Raw genomic sequence first — 21,849 nt, 5'->3', positions numbered from 1 at the left:
GTGGCCCTCCCCCGGCCACCGACCCCTGTTACGCCCCTGCATATTAGCCTATAATGTCGAGTAAGAATCTTATGAATCTCATCAAACATGCACTGCGAGCGAAAAGACATGAAAGATTTTTTTTTTAATATATACCAAGTCTTCCCCTCACTTATTTTATTTTATTTACCCGTCTTCCTCCTCTTTGTTTTTCCTTTTCTTTTTTTCTCCCCGTTTTCCCTTCTTGTACTTTTATTTTTAAATTTCCTCCCCCCTTTTTTTGATCCGCAAATGGGGGGGGGGGCTGGATCCGCCTATATGTAAATTTGACAATAAAAAAAAGGCTCACTTCAAAATGAAGGTCGTTTTGGTGCCAAAAAAAAAATGACAAGCTGTTTCTCGATCCTTTGAGACACACCTACCAGAATTGTGCCTTTGGAAAATAATACACGCAGCATCCCCCCCCCCCCCCGGGTGCTTCAGCATCCCCACTTTCCAGGGCCATTCCCTTGTTTTGAGGGAAATCCCCCAAGATCGGCGCTCCTAAAGAGGGGTAAAAATCATGTGGTGGTAGATGTTTCGTTTACCCTACAAGGGACATCTTTGTTTATTGGTCAATCCTGAAACACCGCGGGAAAAACATAACCTCTCATCGAGCCAGTTATTTAATCACAGTATTTGTGTATGATTTCTTTCCATTCTATATCTAAAATAAAGGTAATACTTATGTATTTTTTTCTAAATTAATAGGCTCAGATAAAAAAATATTCTATTCATCCTTCTCCTTTTCCTCTATATCGATTATTATTTCAAAATAATGATTTTTATTTATTCTTTTTTCTGAACATAGACTAATCATTTAAAGCGTGACTAAATTTAAAAATGGCTGCCAACGGAGGAAAACATTGAAAGAAAAGTCTCACCAGTGCACCAAATCAGGGAAATATTATGAGATACCAAATCAATTAGACGAGTCTACAAGAATGGGAACTCAAGGTACAACTAAAGTTGTATTTTTAATTGACAGAAATTGTGGCTCCCAGGATGAGAATGCATTTGCGGTAATCAAGTTGGCAGTGTTGAAATTACTGACACATTTTTCGTGCAGAGATGGCACCGTCAACGAAAAACGACGATGGGGATATCGCATCTTTGATTCAACGAAAGAGTGTCAAATGTATAAGAAAAGAGCGATTTGGTTGCAGTACAAGTATAAGCATTTCCAAGATTTTGAGGAGCACCTTGATGAGAATGTTCCACCCGAAAGGGTCAAAACAAGGAGCAAAACAACGGCACATCATTACGATCATAACGGTAGCTGCAGCGAAGATAGGAGTAGTGGTCCGCCGAGGTTACCCGCAGCAAATAAGCAAGCGTCCGATGGCGATCAAGCGCCAGCTGTCCATGCAACCTCCGCCGGTTTTGGCAACATTGCCGACGCCGACGAAGGAGGCGAGGACACAAGTTCGGCATACGCTCTTCGATTTGCATTGCAAGATGTAATGCATGACTTCCAGTGGGAAGAACCAGACATGTGCTCTCCAATGAAATCATCTCGAGCTCGCTCACGACATCGAAGAAAAAAAAGAGAGAACCCACGACATGCTTCTCGCATACAATCCAGTGCAATGATAAGTGATGGACGACAGAAGCACAGGAGGAAAGAGAAAATGATTTTTCTTGCTATGCGGTGTCCGCCTTCTATGAAAACTCTTGAAGAATTTGTTGGAGATGCTACAAAGCTTAACTCTGCTTTTTCTCTGCGTGATACTATTGTTACAAAAGAGTTTATTGCAAACTTTTGTGGAGAGCAAAATGGAAGCATTTTCTGGCTCAACACCAATATGGTGAGAACTGAAACGGATACTATATGATAGATTTACATGTAGAGTTTAGTCATGTGAGAATTTTGTTAATTTAAAGAGTACCTGTAGATGTGAAACTGTTTAAATCTACTAGTACTGGCTACCACACCAGTACACAGTAAATTTGAATTTACAATGTAGAGAACATAAATTTTTAAAAAATTGTCACTTGAAAAGATTTTGTTTTATTTATTTATTTCATTTTTATACTATTTGTGTTTTTTTTGGGGGGAGGGGGATGTAACATGACTAATTGTGAAAATTTTTCCATATTGAGGATCAGCCTTTAAAAAAATGTATCTTACACATGAATGCCTATAATAAAGCATGGTCTGTCATTGAATCTCTGAAAGACAAGATTGTATTTCACAGACTGGAAGGTTTCTGTCTCTGTTCTCCAATATTTAGTTCATTTAGTTCAGACTATTGTGATGGTCAGCTGAATTCTTCCTTCTTCCATTGAGTACAGTCCTCTTTATAATAGTTGTACTTGAGAGTATGTAGAGAACATAAATTTTTAAAAAAATTTAAGAGAATTAAGGTGGGTGTAGTACAAGTGTACCGTACAGCTACAATTGACATGATTTTTTCTATCTGGAAAATTAAATGAAAATTGTGTAATAGGCCTACACAAATGCACAGTACAAATTTGTCCCGTTTTCATCATGACAATCAGAATTTCATACTAAGTTTCTATATAATACATTGTGATTCTTTTCTTTTTCTCTAAAAAATCTTACATCTCCATGTAAATGTAGATACCACCAGGAAAACCCACGCTTGGGCTTCTGAATGGGATGCTGAGTCACATGGGAGGTCAGGTGATTTCTCTTGGTTGGCTGATGAGCAATGGAAGCCATTTGACATCCTGTCTTCATTCACTGCAAGCTACACAACAGGTTAAACATTTTATTATGTAGAAACTAAAAAAAACATAGCAAAGAGAAAATGGGAAAATAACAGAAAAGAAAAATGCTAGACATTCCAAGAAATCTCTAGTGAACTAGATGTACATGTATTAGATCAAGGGTACATGTAGGCGGACTATGGCTGCCTGAACACAAAGCATCGCCAATCCATGGGGATAATGGTACTGTAGGCCTACTTAATGTGAAGTGATACCCTAATTCTTAGAAAAAGAGAGTTGAAATTATGTCAAGTTTATAGAAAACCAACAGTTTGTTTTTTACAAACTTGACCTAATTTCTAGCTTTGATGTTCCATCTTTTTTTATTGATATGTATATTAACCTGTACAGAATTTTTTTTTTGTATTCTAATTTTGTTTACATCAGGCCTTACAGGATAAAACAGCAAGCAAGATTGGAAAGTCTGAGGAAGATCAAGAAAAGGGAGAAAATGACCACCCAGAAAAGAAGATTCCTGTTCCCAGAAATTTGCTACCTCTGTCCATCATCATTGATCACTTCCTGAGGTCAAATGTTGTGTCACAGCCTGGGATGGGAGACATTAACCATTCTTATAAAGAGACATTCCAAGCAGTGTTATGCTCTAACACAGGTTAGTTGACTTGGCTTTTAATTTGTGATGCCTTGAGGCTTGGAACATTTGTTTAGCATTCCTTTGATTTGTATTTTAAACATACTGTATAATTTAGATTACATATGTTTTAAGGTATTGGAATATTTTTAAGCTGTTCAATATCAAAATCATGCTCTAATGCTCTGTTATTTAAATGAGCAAAAGCATATTCAGGGCTCCACACTAACCCTTTTTTCCTACTGGTCCAACCTGTTTATGTTGGACCAGTAGATACCCAGTTTTTCCATTTTTACTGGTCTGAACCAAAACTTTAATACCCCCCAAAAAAATAAAATAAAGAAGAACAAAAGTCTTTAGTTTATTTTGCCATATCTATTGCTTGTATTCCCCCCTGCCCCTCCCCCCCCAAAAAAAAAAATAGTATAAACAACATAATTCATGAGAGCCATTTCTCAATTTTGGATAGCCATTTCATGATTTACAAAATAGGAGAAAATATTACTTATATCAGTTGAATATATATTTTTTTTTGCTGGTCATATCTGACCAAGAAATCTGGCCATTTCTGAAAAGTTACTGGCCGACAGCAACTTTTACTGGTCTGAGAACGTAGGACCGGTGCCAGTGTCACGCACTGGCATATTTTTGGAAAAACACTTAACAGCCTTCCCTCCCCCCAAAAAAAACGTAATGAATTACCCCATGAAGTCAAACATTTTTACAAATTGAATTAACACTACTTCACAGTAATTTTGTCATTTGGTAGTACAAGAAATCTACCATATTCCCTCCTGTTTTCTTTGTCCACTATTTACAAGTACATCACAGAATATAATATCTGCTTCATTTCCTTGTGGCTAGCAAGTACACCCCTCTGTATTTAGTTTGTGTTTTTGACACACGTGCAATCTTGTTATCTGTTGTTTTGGTTTGTTTGTTTTTTGGTTTTTTTTGCATGAGCAGGAGATGCCACACCCAAACACTGCGTGCTCAGGATGATGCCAATGTTCACATCAAAAAGGTAAACAATCAAGATTTCCCCACCACAATAAAAGTAACCTACATGTAGCCATAGGGAATAATTTTCAATATTTTAAAGAGTGACGTCATCATTCAAGGGTAACTAGACATTCGTTCTGGAAAATGACTCTGCAAATTTCTCTGAAGCTGCAATATCAAGGTAAGGATTGTCTTATGGTTTTTCTTTCAGAATGATGTAACAAAAAATAAGATTAAGTACATGTAAGATTAAAGATGGGTCTAAAGTTTATGTTTGTGTGGATTTTCGGTAGCAGTCATTGTTGTTCAATAGGCCTTCACAAATTACACAGATTTAAATTCATTTCCCTCGAAACATTTTTGCTTGGTGTATCTTGCTAGAATTTGATTGTAATTTTCTTGTCAGAAGGTAAAAGAAAGCATATGATTCTGTATATGGTTGTATCTCATTATCCCACCAGTGATTGCGCTCCTGAAAGTTTGTTGAACCCTGGCTCTTCTGAGACGTTTGTCATTCACAACACAGAGGAGATTAGGACAACAAAGAGAAAGATGACCAGGAACCAATCAAGCAACTCTATTGAGCAGGCTTCCACCAATCAGAGAAAGGCATTCAGTCTGGAGACCGGTGAACAGAACGCTTCTCAGGCACAATCTAATAGTGCAACTGGAGAACAGTCACCTGAGGCTCGCACTGTTACCATCAGAACCAAGATTGATCAAAGGCAGTTTGATCTTGGTGCATTTGATTCCTCCAGCACATATTCCTGTATAGGGTATGATTTGATGAAGAGGAACAGTGATGATGATGATACCAGGAAAGTTAGGAATGATGGCCAGCTGTCCAAGTGGTTCCAGGAAGCAATGATGAACTTAAGCCACCAAAGGATGTCTCTGGTAGATAGTGGTTTGAATGTCTATTCACTTCTGTACATAGTGTGTTAGGGATGAGGAGGTCTTGAATTTTCTATTGTATTGTATTTTTTTTAAAACATGTTTCAATTTACATACATGTAAGTGATATTAAAGGGACTCAATAAAAATTGCATTCCTGATAAATGTTTTGAAGTCAGTTGTGGATTCTACAAGTGAAGGATTCTTAGTCTCTAGTTAAAATTTCTACAGATTTAAATAATGTGAAAGGATATTCAGACATTGCCATTTGAAAATTTTGGCTTCTCCCAATTTGAATTATTATCAGCTGAAGTAATTTTTTTATTTGTGTCACACTTTATTTATCCCACCTACAGATTATTGAACTATCTTCAATCAGTTCTTCTTTGACCACTCTTGGTGTCTTGGAGCCTTTGACTCCTGCCATGGCTTCAATCCGCCTTCTGCACCCCAAGTCCATCATGCCTCTGGCCACCACACTTGCCTTTCAGTCCATCCCTGTGTCAACGGGAAAGGGACCTGCACTTACATCAAAGGTGAAGCGCATCGTAGAAAAGTCAGCAGAAGCGATTATGGGATGTGGGAGGGCTGATTTGCATTCGAGCAAGAAGGTGACAGAGAATAAGGGTGAGTTTAACTTGATGATCTTGTTTTCTTCTTTTCTAATCCCTTCTTCTTTTGTGAACTTTTGTTAAATTATCAGTGGGCTATAAATGGGTGATTTTTAGTTTTACTGTGGGAACAGTTTTTTTGTGTTCCTTTTACCTTATCTCAACATGAAATGACAATATTTTTTGTCTCGGGTCCGAGAAAAAAGTGTGCCGGGCCAAAATCCAAAATGGCCGCCAATACCCAAAAAATCACAGTTTTGGCCACAACTTCTTTATTTGGTGGTCTTTTTCTCTGGTTTTGGTGTGTATTTATATGTTTTGGGGGCAGGCAATTTGTTTTTCCTATAATTAGCACTTTTAAACCATTATTTGTAGAGTTAAAAGGTAATTATACCTAAATTTTCCAATTTTTATAGCCTTTTTTCAGCCAAAAAGTAGGTTTTATTGTCCTGGGGTTCTTGGATATTAGATGGTACGAGGTCAACAATAGCAAGCAGCTTCGTAGAGCTATATTGCTTTTATTCCTCTACTATGAGTTTTACGGATATTCGTGAAATATATCGTATAAAAAAAAATCGTATTAAATAAAAAATTATCCATAGGGGCTATACAGTATACAATGTACTACTGTACATACTAGTACTACACTGCATATATCCATGCATTGACCACCATGACATATGACAAGGCCTGTATATAGACTATAGTGTCATAGAAATAAGCTCCTAAGGTTTAAAATTAGATTGTGAACTGTGAATATGATTGCTTGTCAGCTGATGTACATGATGAAACCAGCAACGTAAATTGCACATAAAAATATCACACATATGTCATATACGTAATGTACATACATATCTAGCCATATCTTCTTCATTTGGAGGCTTTTTTTTACCTGGTTGTTGTGTCTAAGTAACTAGCCTATGTTTATGGGGTCAGGTAACTATCATGGTAACGTTGATCAACAGCCAATCAGAACCAAGGATTCCATGCAAGTTACCATTAAGTTAACATAATGGTAAATTTTATGCAACGTGGCCCAGAATAAGCTATGTGTGTAAATGCCATGTGGGGTTAATTACCTTTCTCCGCCCCCTGAATTAGCATATTTGACAAAACATGTCCTCAGTTTCTGAGACAAAACATATCTTCAATTTCTGAGGCATCTAATTCTAAACCTAAGAGCTCATTTCTACATGTATACCACTACAGCGCGTCTCAAAAAAAACTATACACTTTTGAAATGGCCGCCAAATAAAAAATCTAGCACTTTGGGGAAAAAGACTCTCATATATGGAAAGCCAAAGAAGTCAACTTTCAAATGACACCAAAAAGTTGGAAAAATATTAATGCTTGAGCGAGCACTGCCTACTGAAACAAAGGGTATGAAAATTAGGATGGGCTGGAATTAGCCTTCCAATTTATTTCAGTTGTTGAGAGGCAAATCATTTCGAACTTGCAAAGTTAAGGGCGTTGTGATAAATTAATGATCAACCTTGATCAGTTTTGATAGCTTAAGCAAATTTTTAAAGTTATTAAATTGAACTTTTATGCATGAGTGAACACAAATTACACTTTTGGAGCAGCATTTCAGCTTTATCATTTGGTCCCTTTTGGGGCAGCATTTCAACTTTATCATGGCGATCTCAGCAATGTGTTCGTGGGAGTCGGCCAGTCGGGAGAATAGGGGGTGAGATAGGGCTTACCATAAGTGGGAGAAGTAGGTTGATGGAATAAGGGTCAACAGAACATTCAGCCCCGCCCCTCCCTCTTTCCCACCCTCCCCTCCTGTTGAGAGACTGATGGCTATTCTTATGTACGTGTGAAGTCCAGAGCAGAATGTTGGTTTAATGATTAATTCTGAATTAGGGCATCAACTTTTTCCTATCAATCATTCAATCAACAATTTTTTTTCAGTAAATTAACTCATTCAATGTGCAATGTGATCAATAAAACATTCATTTTTTTCCAATAAATTATTTCATTAATCATCATAATCATTAAATTTTTTTGGTAATCATTCAAACTGACCATCAGCCACCGGTCACTTGGCAGTTAAGTTTTGAAAAGGCTACAATCCAGGAGATGAGACAGAGAGAGAGAGAGGGGGGGGGGGGGCTGGAAAATGGAGGTGAAGAGGGGAGGGTACCTATGACTTTTAATTTGTAAAAGGACAAAAAGAAGAGGAATGCCCTTTTAACCAAGTCTTAGCATACCTCGCCCTCTTGCTTGTAACAGTTACATGTACCATCACATTACTCTGACTGTCATGAACACACTTCTGATGTCCACAAGATGAATATGCTACACTAAAATTGCAATTCCTGTTCACTCATGCAGTACATTTCAATTGAGTAATTCATGAAATTTGCCTATTAAAACCAAAACTTATCTCACTCATGAATAGCAGGACACCCTTAGCTTTGTAAGTTCCAAAGGAGTAACCTCTCAAAAAACTGTATGGCTAATTCCTGCCCAGCCTAGCCAAGCTTAGTCTCCCAGGAGGAGAGAAGTGGGGGAGGGGGTAGAGATGGAGGGAGGGGTTGCTAAATGTTCTGTTGACCTTAAGCCCATCAACTTACTTCACCTACCTAAGTCATATTACCCCCTCTTCTCCTGACTGTCATGAACACATTGTTAAGATCCACATGATCCACATGATAAAGCTGCACTAAAAATTGCAATTCATGATCACTCATGCATTAAATTTCAATTTAATAACGTACGAAATTTTCACAAACAACAAACTGATAACATCTGATCTTTAACTCACCAAATAACCTTCAAGTTTGCAAGTACCAAACAAAAAATCTGAAAGAAATTGGAAGGCTAATTCCAGCCCACCCTAATTTGCATACCCTCTGTTTCAGTGGGCAGTGCTCACTCAAGCATGAATAATTTTCCAACTTTTTGGTGTCATTTGAAAGTTGACTTTATTGGCTTTCCATATCTATAAGTCTTTTCCCCCAAAGTGCTACATTTTTTATTTGGCAGCCATTTCAAAAGTGTATAGTTTTTTTTGGGACGCACTGTATAGTTTATACAGGCCTTGTCATGGTGGCCAATGCATTTATGCAGTGCAGTATGTACAGTAACAGTACATGTACATTGTATACTGTATATATAGCCTCTATGGATAATTAACATTTTTTTATTAAATAAGATATATTTCACAAATATCCGTAAAACCCATAGTAGAGAAATAAAAGCAATATAGCTCTATGAAGCTACTTGCTATTGTTGACCTAGTACCATCTAATATCCAAGAACCCCAGGACAATAAAACCTACTTTTTGGCTGAAAAAGGCTATAAAAATTGGAAAATTTAGGTATAATTACCATTTAACTCTACAAATAATGGTTTAAAAGTACTAATTTTAGGAAAAACAAATTGCCTGCCCCCAAACACATATGAATAGACACCAAAACCAGAGAAAAAGACCACCAAACAAAGAAGTTGTGGCCAAAACTGTGATTTGGGGAGGTTTTGGCGGCCATTTTGGATTTTGGCCCGGCACACTTTTTTCTCGGACCCAAGACAAAAAATATTGTCATTTCATGTTGAGATACATTACAAGGAATAAAAAAAAACTGTTCCCATATTGAAATGACAAAAAAAGTATTTTTGACCCATATATAGCCCACTCCTAGTTAAATTGTCTTCCTCCTTTCTTTTGTCTCTGTGCATTTATCTCTCATTCTCTTTTCTCACTCTCTTTCCACTCTAGAGCGATCTTCTGTCCAATTTTTACAGCCTCTTGCCCTCCTCTGTCTTTCTCACTTTTAAGCTTCTGCCGTTCTTTTTTCACCCCTCTCTTCTTTCCCTGTCTCTTATATGTTTATTCCCACTCTCCATTTTTTGTCTCACCTGCGAAGCAAAGTGAGACTATAGGCGCCGCTTTTCCGACGGCGGCGGCGGCGGCGTCAACATCAAATCTTAACCTGAGATTAAGTTTTTGAAATGACATCATAACTTAGAAAGTATATGGACCTAGTTAATAAAACTTGGCCATAAGGTTAATCAAGTATTACTGAACATCCTATTAGAGTTTCATGTCACATGACCAAGGTCAAAGGTCATTTAGGGTCAATGAACTTAGACCATGTTGGAGGATTCAACATCGAAATCTTAACCTGAGGTTAAGTTTTTGAAATGTCATCATAACTTAGAAAATATATGGACCTAGTTCATGAAACTTGGACATAAGGTTAATCAAGTATCACTGAACATCCTGCATGAGTTTCACGTCACATGACCAAGGTCAAAGGTCATTTAGGGTCAATGAACTTTGGCCGAATTGGGGATATCTGTTGAATTCCCATCATAACTTTGAAAGTTTATAGATCTGATTCATGAAACTTGGACATAATAGTAATCAAGCATCACTGAAAATTTTGTGCAAGTTTCAGGTCTCATGATTAAGGTCAAAGGTCATTTAGGGTCAATGAACTTTGGCCGAATCGGGGGTATTTGTTGAATTACCATCATAACTTTGAAAGTTTATTGGTCTAGTTAATTAAACTTGGACATTAGAGTAATCAAGTATCACTGAACATCCTGTGCGCGTTTCAGGTCACATGACCAAGGTCAAAGGTCAATGAACTTTGGCCGAATTGGGTGTATCTGTTGAATTACCATCATAACTTTGAAAGTTTATGGATCTGATTCATGAAACTTGTACATAAGAGTAATCAAGTATCACTGAACATCCTGTTCGAGTTTCAGGTCACATGATCAAGGTCAAAGGTCATGTAAGGTCAATGAACTTTGGCCATGTTGGGGTTTTTTGTTGAATAACCATCATATGATATGATTCATATCTCTGTAAGTTTATTGGTCTAGTTCATAAAAAGTGGACTTAAGAGTAACCATGTATCACTGAACATCTTGTGCGAGTTAGAGTAGTATTCAAAGTCAGCACTGCTGCTATATTGAACCGCGTGATGCAGGTGAGACGGCCAGAGGCATTCCACTTGTTTTCCATTATCTTGACCCTCAATACTTTTTCTTAATCTCTGAATCTTCTTGAAGGCTACCTACCATCCCTCCCATATTTCTTTGCTCTCTTTCATTGTTGTCTCTCCATCAACCTGTTTCACTGAACGTGGGGCCCGTCTTACAACAATTTGAGATTAATCAGACCAATTACAGCTCTGGAAAGCCAGCAAAGCCATAGAAAATGCATGTTTGTTCAAAACTTTTCTAGTTATGAATGTATATTCATTGATTTCTTGACAATTTGGTGTGTTCTCCTTTGTTTACTAAGGAAATTTTGTCCTGTATAAAAAAATATGACACCGATGGATTCCCATAGAGTTACGATTGATTGGATCAATCGTAACTCTTTGTAAGATGGGGCCCTGGTGTAATATCTTCACATCACTCTCTTTCTTCCAGATACATCCTCTGCAACTGAAACCGACACCGGGATACCCGATGAATTGAGTTGCATTGACAGGGGTCACCATGAACCATTCCATGCCAGCTGGCTTGAACCTTGGCATATCTCTGCTCCATCCAGAAACACATGCGATCAAGTTGTTGAGCAACTATGGAGGTAGGCTTACACCATCATTGTATCAACACCTATATTTCTTTCTCGACCACATACAATTTGAAATACCCTAAGATTTTGACATGAAAATATGACTTTGGTCATTGTAAATTGATTTTATAGTGAGAAGGTATTTATGCAAGTAGTGAGTTGACATGTCATGGATGTCCATCTCTACAATGGGGTGTCTTAGAACTGATTACAATAGAAAGATAGAAAGATCAAAGAGATCTTACAAAGAGTTGTGATTGATCCGATCAATTGCAACTATGGACGGCCAGCAACATCAACATCTATTAGGCCAAGTAAAATAAGAAAGTAGTTGATCGTCCTCGCGCGCATCACTTTTGGCCGCCGCATGAAATTTTTTGCTATTTACTATTTTCTAAAAAAAAAAAAAAAAAAAAATTGTGTTGTTTCTCGTCCGCGCCATCTTCCCTTTTTGATTGCAGCATCAATTTTCTTGTTATTAACTATTTTTATGGCTGCTGAATAACAAAAAAATTCACAAGATTACTTTGGGATCCGTCTCTCGCAACTTCAAAAACAATTGCAACGTCCGATATCGCCGTAATTGCAAGAAAGAAAAAAAATCTGATTTGGTTTTTTATTGGATTTTGAAGATACCTTCATAAATTAGCGAGGAAATAAAGTTTGCAAACTCGGATAAGATCACGGATTTCTTCATTTTTAGTGCATTTTCGGGGACCACGCTTACTGAATCTGAACTAATCCGTCGCGTGCTCTGGAAATATGGCGCAGATAAATCAATTCTAATGACGTAATTTGTATTTCAGCGGGGTTTTTTGGTAAGTGATAGCGCCTGTACTTAGATGTGTGTTACCGTGATTGTGTGCTTGTGACTCTGTTGGGTGAACTGCATGTGTGCTGGGATGATGTGATTGACTGTGCTGGCGTGACATGTGAATTTGTGAAATGCATTTAATTTTCTGGCGAGTTTTCTAATGTCAGGAGGCAATGCATCGAATATTCAATGAGGGATTTAATATTCAATATCAATTTTAAAAATGAATAAAAATTGAACAGTAGTATTAACAATTATGTAAACGAACAAGCAGCTGAAAACTGCGATGCGAAACCATGCCCAGAGCAGAGGCAGATCTAAAAATGAGATTGGCTCTGGAAAATTGAACAAGACTCCATTGCAATAAAAAAGACCTCCCACGCATTTTTTTTACCCTTACATAAATTAAAATGTTTAAATTATTCACTTGACATTAACATTCTGTTTGACAATACAGTACCAGTATACATCAGTAATTAATAGATTTTTATCGCACAATACATTTTCCATAGATTTCCAATCAATCGTAGATATTTATACATATATAATAATTAATAGATAGATATATATATTTCTACTCATTTATTATTAATATTGAGCATACATCGATCACATAATTCGAGCTTGACATGGCCTGACAATCATTTGAATAAAAAATAGCAAAAAAAATAGTAAATAGTAAGGACCTCCCTCATCACTGATGTCAAAAATCGGGCCGAGAAAATGCCTCCTTGTTCTTAAAAAAAATAGTAAGATAGCAAATAGCAAGGACCTCCCTCATCACCGCTCTCAAAAAACCCGGACGATCAACTACTATCTTTTTTTACTTGGCCTTATGCATGTTCAAAATATTTTCTAGCTGTTATGTATGTTCATGCATTAATTGTTTTCTTGAAAATTCACTGTGACTTTTCTTTGCATACAAAGGTCATTGTGCATATTTTTTTGTAGAAAAAGTTGTGACACTGATAGATTTCCATAGAGTTATGATTGATCTGATCAATCATCACTCTTTGTAAGACGGGGCCCAGGGCCCTGTCTTACAAAGAATTGTGATTGATCCGATCAATCACAACTACAGACGGCCAGCAATGTCACATCTATTATGCATGTTTGTTCAAAATGTTTTCTACATGTAACTATGATGTATGTTTTCATGAAAATTCACTGTGCTTCTCTTTACAAAGGACATTGTGCAAATTTCCTCTAGACAAAATTATGACAATGATGGATTTCCATAGAATAATAATTTAATTGGATCAATCACAACTCTTTGTAAGGCAGGGCCCTGTCATACAAAGAATTGTGATTTATCTAATCATTGCAACTATGACAAGCCAGCAATGCCAATATCTAGAATGCACACATCTATTCAAAGTGTTTTCTAATAATGGTGTATCCTTGTACATGTCTTGCAACCTTTGTGTACATTTCTTATACAGCAACTTAAATGTATGGCATTGATTGATTTCCATAGTTGATTTTGAACAGATCTAACTTGTACCCAGATAATTGGATTGTATAGAGTAACGAGATTGGCTCAAATGCACAATCTCTGCTTTTGTATAGTTTTCCAGATGACAAACGTTCCCCAGGGATCCGTAAGAGACAGTTAGTCGCTGTATATGAAGCATTTTTCAAGCAACTTGACAACACCATGAAGGGAACGACTGAAGTCACCAGTCCACTTTCCAACCCAGCACCTGGTGAACAGTCCAAAAATGCAAAAGGTAGGTATTCTTAAGCCTTTTAATTAATGGGAACTAATTTTGATGCAAAATGCATCCATGAGGCTAATTATTTGGTAGACGAATTTGATTTAACAACATGTAGTGATTTATGTTTTGCAAGTACAAACAGAATGATCATGTTGCTGTATCAGTGCATTAACTGACTTTTCTTAGGCGTAATTGAACCCCCCCCCCCGCATGCAGATTGTGTATGTAAGCTTTATTAATTTCATTTGTTTTGTACTATTTGTATCATGCAATGATATTTTAACCCTATCTAGGGAGGCCCCCCCCCTGGCCCTCTCTTGAGATCTGCGACCGCGCAATCGTGCGAAAATTGGCATGTAGGTTGTCTAGGACATAATGTACAAAATTGTATAGTAATTTATTTCATGTGAATTGCATGGATTATGCTAGTTTATGCATACTTATTATTCAATATCATACTATTTTCCTTTAACACCCTAAATAAAGCTCCAAATGTTCTAATATTTGGTATAGAAACTCTTTGTGGTTTTCTTCGCAAGTGTACATGAACGAAATTGCGATAACAAATCATTTTCTTTTGTATTGCTTTTTGCAATTTCGCATGGATTTATTTGGGTTTTTTTTACCTTTCGTATTTCATTGTTTTTTGAATGAAATTTGTTGGGGACTCTTCTGAGATCGTAAAAAACATAAAATAAATACATTTAGACCAACTAAAAATAATCATACATTTATGATTTTTGGTTGAAAACACAATTTGCATTGACTTCGTACACAAATTCACGCTTTGAGCAATTTTTTTGTCTGACATACATTTACATAATGTTGCGTAATTTCGTACCTAATGCAAAATTGGTCTCAAAAGTTGCACAAGACTTAAAAGTAAAAAATCAGCAAGCGGCAAGGTTAAAAAAATATTGCACAAATCATTGGGGGGGGGGCCTCCGAGGCAGAATAAAGGACATTTTTTTATTGCCTTTTATAAGCGATTATGATTACTTGCATACATGTATTGTTGAACATTTTCCATGCATTTTTAGGTGTTAAAAAAAAGTTTTCATTACAAAACAACAAGTTCTTTTTTTATGAGAAAGAGACCATGAAATGGTATTTTTGAATATCAAAATTATAGTATAAAAAGGGAAAGTTTTTTTTATTGAGAGAAAAAGGAGAAAAATAAATGAAGAATAAAGGACATTATGTATTGTCTTTTTTATTACCGATTATGATCGATTATGATTACATTCATCTCATATTTGAAAATTCGTATAGTTAGCTTACTGATGAAACTTTGTTTCTTTGTATAATCCGCACCCGACTTTTCCTTTTTGAGATTGCAAAGTGGGGTAAAAAGGTGAGCGGTTTATTTACCGGAAAATATGGTAAGAATCCGCCAGTTATGAGAAGATAGCGGTTGGGTTCACGGCCTGGGAGCATCGCTTTGCTCACATCTTGGACACCTAAAGCTACTTCATTTAGCCTGTCGGGATGGAAAGGGGAGTCAAATCCTGATACCTCAGGTGGAATCTTTTCTGTCACTTCCAACTCTTGAACAGGCATAGCTGGAATGGGAGCCGGTATCTGGAGTCCGGGCTCTAGTTCCTCCTATTCCGAGGAGAGTTTGTTCCACAGGGACACAAGGGGCCGCCAATGTGCGAGAATTGCCGGAGAGTTAATCGGCTGAAGGGTTGGAACTGCCTGTTCCCAACCTTCTTTCTGGAGCCAGCAGCAGGCCCATTTAGACCCTGTCATTTTCACTGAGACGGCCTTGAACAGAGGGCCAGTTTTTATTTGTGTGATCTATTAGTCCATCTATATTGTCTGCGCCTGTGAGGAAGTTTGCCACCATATGCAAAGCCTTGGCCCGCTTTGAAAGTGTGTTCGACCATTACGGACCGGTATGTTCCTGAGGGCGGAAAAAATCTGGAAGATGGTAATAGACGTGCCACCTTAGTTTGGGGGAGGCATGCCCACAACCTTCAATTGGACAAATTGATCTGTGCTTCTTCGATCGCTGGTTGACCCTAGAGGTGGACGGGCGTTTTGTCCCCTTTTTAGCCGGTTCGTCATGTTGAATGAGGTTTCCAGGAACCACCCCTCGTAAGGGTGAATGGCTGGAGCCAGGAAGCAAGGCAATTATGCCTGCACCCCTTCCGGCTGCCAGCCCCTTAGTGGCAAGCACTTTTGTGTTTTTGCCTACCACAGGCTCAGTCAGAAAAGCCAGTTCGTGTCATGCTATTCCTTTACCTCTTCCTACTGTGCGATATGTGTCGGATTCTATTTACATCTTGGCAGGATTAGTGTTATGTTTGGTTTCTTCCCTGCTCACCTCACCCTCAAGTTCCCTGGACAATGGACTATGGGGAAAGAGATCGATGATGGGATCTATCCTGTGTGGATAGAAGATCAGAAACGCTGTTGCGTTTATGATTATGAACAATCATGAGATCCCTTTGTCCGTTTTTTTTTATTAATTAATAAATTAAATCCTACTCGCAACGCCATTAAAGAATAATTTGGTAAGATTTTGATTTGATTCATTTATTTCCACATTCCAATAACAAGTATATACAAGTGTAATCATTTCAATTCAATTCAATTCTTTATTTCATTTCCATTCAAAACATAATACAAAGTAATACAAATCAAGTACAATTTTACAGAAGGGCATTCTTACTTTGTAAAACAAACATAAAAAAACCAGTATGATATAGAGCATAAATGGAAATGAGGGGGATCCACTAAAAAGCAAAGCTTGTAAAAGTGTGGATCCCCCTTGGAAATGACGAAAGTATAGTCGACTTATTCTTATATGCGTACATGTATGTATTACAGGAAAGAAAAAGAGAACAAAAGAAAACATATTGATGCAAACATAATTACTGAACAAATGCAAAGCTTTTCACACAAAGAGGTCTTCGTTGTAAAGGATATGTTGCGCAATCATTTCTTAGCATAACATAACATATTAGCAAATGACATAATGAATAACATTTGCATATATACATTCTAACAATCTAATTGAAATACATTTATGCCTGATAAATTTCTTGTTTTAATTATTAAAACAAATAGCAGAAAAAAATATGTATATATACATATATTGACATAATACAATTTGAAATGTGGGAGCCCTCTATCTTATTAGCTTAGAGCTTGAAATTGAAGGCCTCAAAGGAAAGGGGAAGGAAAACCAGACAAACAGAGGCACTGACTGAATCAATGTTTCTAACGTGTATGTCTATCCAAGATGCCCTGTTGTAAAGCAATTATGTAGTAGCATATTGCCTGTTAGCTGCTGCATGCGTTGACCTTCACTTTCGGGCACTTGACGTTCTGGACACAGATCTCTCAACTGCTGATCTTTCCACTGACTATCGGTCATAGGGACTATGTGGGGGGGGGAGCTGCGCATGCGCGCTGTGCGTAATGCCCGCACGTATGCGTCCAGGTGAACGGGGAGCTATGTTAGTAGAGGTTAGTGTTGTCAAATGTCTTGTACCTCGCCGGGTATGTCCAGGCGACGCTATTCGACTATTGTTATACTTCAGCCTTGATTAGCAATTTACCACATGTGGTCTACTGAACAAATTATTCTTTTTTTTTATTGTTTACCCTATCAAGATCCAGCCGCAGTGAGACAGAGTCCACGACTGAAGCGTATGAAGAGCACGCCAAGCTATGTTGGTGCCAGGACTGCTAACATCATGGCTAACAGTCGTAAACTCCAGGCTAGCAAACCCAAGGTTGTTGTCAAAGACAAGAAGAGCACCATACTCACCAAGAAAAAGAGTGACCCTATTCCAGTCAAACTACCAGGTTAGCATAATTTGCAAGAAAATTTGGGGTGGAGAGTATTAGCTATTTGGGGAATAACTTCAGCAGTTCATTGGCAATACTGCATTCTATAGGATGAATGAGATGGAATGAATCAACCTTTGTGAGCGTTATCCAATTTATTATGATGATTTGATGGTTGAAAACTTCTCGTTATTGATTGATATTTATATTATATTGGATTGCTTAGAATGGAATACCAGAAATATTCCAAGAGTTTGGGCAAATATTGGCTCTAACATGTGGAATATTTTTGGTATACCATGAAAAAATGCCATCATCAATATAATCATTATTTTCTATAATTTTGATTTTTGATTGTGCAAGTCATGTCATTTAGCACAAGCACATTATGGCATCGCCACTTTAAGTTTGATGGTTGACATGCGACTTACATACAGCTCATTATGATGTCATTGAGTATCATTGGGCTGTATGCTGTGCATCGCACTGCCTCCGTTGTTGTATGCATTGTATAACTCACGCATTCTCGCATGTGCTCTAAACTGTTGAATACAGTCTCATATTCAACAGCAAGTTTTGTATAGAAGCGTATGGGATATTCGTCGGTATATCAGTCCTTTTAGGAATACATATATGCTCTCGTATTCAACAGGCAATTGCTGCAGACCAAAATACACATATGTAATGCATTGCTAAAACACTATCTAGATAATAATTGATAAAATCTGTCAATATTTTCTGATTCTATAACAATCAGCAATGAGAGTCTGCTTTATCATTATGATTACTGTAGTATAATAAATGAGGATTTAATGATACGATTGAAAGTGGGAAGTGAACCTCTTTTTCAGATAGGTATTGCTTGGCTGTCTCTCATATGCTCTTTTCCCTTCCCTCACTTACACATATTTTCTTTCTTTTTTTATAAATATTTGTAGATGTTTCATCAGTTGAAGACTTGACCAAGCATTTGAAACAGAGCTACCAGGATGTATTAACTCAGGTATAGTATTATGGTACATCACTATAGTCTTAGATATGCAAGTGGTCGCAACTTTATATTGACTAAAAACAGTCTCGTAATTCCTGTAAAAAAATGTTTCTAGGTAAAAGAAGTTTTTTACTTCTACCACAAGTCTGAATTTAAACTTTTACTATATTATCCTCAAAATTCATTAATATTGAGACATGAGGTAATACATTTGGGGGGTGTTTCACAAAGAGTTCAGTATGACTTAACACTATAGACTGGGCTATTTCGATGCCTAAGAAGACGGGGGGCTGATACAGCCCCTCTTATGATCTCGATCGCAACAAAACTTGGCATGCACGTTACCTATGGCATAATCTACAAAACTACAAGATCAAATTCTGCGAAATATCTCATTGCTAATTAATTATGCTAATTTATGCGTAAAATCAAAATTTTGTTTTATTTCATTAAATAATGCCCCTAAAATGCTAATTTTTGGTACACAGACACTTTATATGAATCTGATCAAATGTACTAAAAAAAAATTATTTTCCTATGTATTTTATTGTTTCTAAATTTCTTATGTATTTCCTTTTTTTTAGACTTTTTGTTTTTTATCGTATTTTTAATGGAAATTGTCGAGGACTTTATTTGGACCATGAATAAGATGGAATTAATTGATTTCAATCAGTAAAAGGAAATATAATTATACATTTATGAATTTTTGCTAAAAACTCTATTTGCATTGGATTTGTACACAAATTCACATTTTTGTGCAATTTTGGGCCTGCATGCACTTACAAAATGTTGTGTAATTTCGGAACCGTGTACCCGGGGGTCGCAGATTTGAACTCAAAAGTTGCGCGAGACTTGAATGTAAAAAGGCATTGAGCGATGCAGTCAAAAAATTTTGTGCGGCGGATTTATCACGAAAAATGTCGAGGGGGGGGGCTGAATCAGCCCCCCCCCGGTCTTTTTAGGGTTAAGAGTCACACTTAAATGTTCAGTTGTGTATATACATCGGTCAAATCATGCTAAGAGGATGCACGCTCCTGTGTAAGACTGCATGTTACATACCATGTGTGCGTCAGTCATACTTAACTCGGGGTGAAACAACCCCCAGCAATGATACGCACATGAAACCCAATGATGCAGGCTGCTATCAGTGATAGCAATGATAATCTGATGACGTTGTTTCATCAAGTTTGTCTACACAAATAAGTTTTCATCAACTGAGAGTGACCATATTAACAGTGTTCATCATCCAATCCAAATTAAGGATTTTGTGGACATTTTAAGTAAATGGCAGTTTACTTAATAAGTGACAAGGTTAGTGGAATGCTGCCCTGGGAAGCATGTCATGACACAGTTTATCAACAGAGCAGAAAAATCCCTGCATCTGATTGGCTGAGAGGAAACTTTTCAGCAAATTTCTGACAAAAGTGCTGTTAGGAAATGCTTTCTTGTAGCATGCTCTGATACTCAAATTGATTTTGCCCATTTTCTGTTTATATTGATATAATATTGATGGGCCTTGAGGGGAACATCAAATATGTTGCCAGCAAATGAATCATATTGGCCCGAGTCTTTAGACGAGGGCAATATGGGTCATTTAAGGGCAATATATTTGATGTTCCCCGAAAGAAGAGCCAGTCAATATTTTTATTATCATCCAAATCAGATATCTAGAGCAAAAATCATGATAATGGGGATATTTCTTTTAAAAATAGAGTTCTATTGTGTCATGTTAATATTGGTCTAGGCTCTGCACTTAACCATTATGATGTACTTGCAAGCGCTTGGATTCAGCGTTGTCTTTATTATGACGTATATTGTTGGTGGGCGGATCCTTATGAAGCGTATCTCTTTATACGCATCCACGAATGCCCGGATGTGAGACCAGGGAAAATACAAAGGTATATTTTGCTTCGTCTCTGCATGCAAAGTAAATACGCGCATTGAGACCGAGGAAAATACAAACAATATACCTACCCTTCCCGATATTCAGAAAATGTAGGGCAATACGGTTTTGTAAATGACCAGCTCAGATGTCTGATACGGGTGATAATGTATTTTATTGTGAATTTATCTGCCAAATAGAATAACTGAAGAAAAATATAACAAAGAAAACAGTACTTATAAATGATAATGTGCAGACTACCCTTCGCATTTGTTCAAATTTTGAATTTAAAACAGTTGGTCAAGAATCTGTGTACGAATATTACATCTGCTTGCGTTTTCCCCTTAGAATTCTTGCCCACTGCGGTTCACCCAGTCTACTGTGGCCATTGTCCTCCACTTCTACAAGACATCTCAGCAAACAAACCAAGAAAACAGCATTGTAAGTACTTGTTTTTTGTTATTATATATTATTATATATGCATTAAAGATTTTCCTGAGAATTTTATTTTATTTCCACATTCCAATAACGAAAGTATATACTAGTGTGTTCTTAGCATAACATAACAATAAGCAAATGACATAATGAATAACATATGCATATATACATGTACATTCTAATAATCTAATTAAAAAAAATTTGTACCTGATAAATTTCTTTTTTATTATTATTATTAAAACAAATAGCAAAAATAATATATACATATATCATCATAATACATTTTGAAATGTGGGAGACCTTCATCTTAAGCTTAGAGCTTGAAATTGATAAAGGCCTCAATTGAGAATGTTTACTCTATAATGAAGTACCCTTATTCCCAATATCTATATTGTGATCTGAAATCAAAGAAGTATGATGTGCTTTTGATAGCGCCACCTTACATCAAGCGACTACGGTTTTGGAATTCTACCAGTCCTTTTTCCGATATTGTGCATACACCACAGATTTTTATCATTTCATTTATTTAATCACGACATACCCACTTTCGCATTTTGGCTGTTCTTCAGTGAATCCCTGATTAGAAGTAGAGACTAGAGATACATTTAAATCAGCCTCGGTAGTGCACTCCAAAGTCCTTTGCAAACATGATTTACTATTATCCATTGGCATTATAAGAATCAACTAGTAAAACCTGTTTCTTTTAGTAGCTTTGTGTTATGTACTAATCTAAACATGATATACAAGATAGTGTTCCAGGCAGGCCTCTACAACATTAATTTTTCATCACTTGCCCAATGAAAAAATTTGCT

General features: G+C 36.9%; 1 protein-coding gene across 1 annotated transcript in view; it reads left to right on the top strand.

Annotated features, from left to right (window-relative positions):
- Positions 1-841: 841 nt before the first annotated feature.
- Positions 842-21,849, top strand: part of LOC121415640 — a 32,378-nt gene continuing 11,370 nt past the window's right edge. The window contains exons 1-11 of the mRNA XM_041608927.1: positions 842-1,826; positions 2,603-2,743; positions 3,139-3,364; positions 4,310-4,367; positions 4,807-5,242; positions 5,596-5,866; positions 11,246-11,405; positions 13,777-13,937; positions 17,550-17,744; positions 18,665-18,729; positions 20,948-21,040. Of these exons, the coding sequence (XP_041464861.1) occupies positions 963-1,826; positions 2,603-2,743; positions 3,139-3,364; positions 4,310-4,367; positions 4,807-5,242; positions 5,596-5,866; positions 11,246-11,405; positions 13,777-13,937; positions 17,550-17,744; positions 18,665-18,729; positions 20,948-21,040 (2,670 nt within the window). The 5' untranslated portion in view covers positions 842-962. The remainder of the gene's footprint in view (positions 1,827-2,602; positions 2,744-3,138; positions 3,365-4,309; positions 4,368-4,806; positions 5,243-5,595; positions 5,867-11,245; positions 11,406-13,776; positions 13,938-17,549; positions 17,745-18,664; positions 18,730-20,947; positions 21,041-21,849) is intronic.

The sequence above is a fragment of the Lytechinus variegatus genome, chromosome 5 (assembly GCF_018143015.1).
Source record: "Lytechinus variegatus isolate NC3 chromosome 5, Lvar_3.0, whole genome shotgun sequence".
Classification (NCBI taxonomy): domain Eukaryota; kingdom Metazoa; phylum Echinodermata; class Echinoidea; order Temnopleuroida; family Toxopneustidae; genus Lytechinus; species Lytechinus variegatus.
The sequence above is the reverse complement of the archived record's forward strand: the minus strand, read 5'-3'. Positions and strand labels throughout refer to the sequence as shown.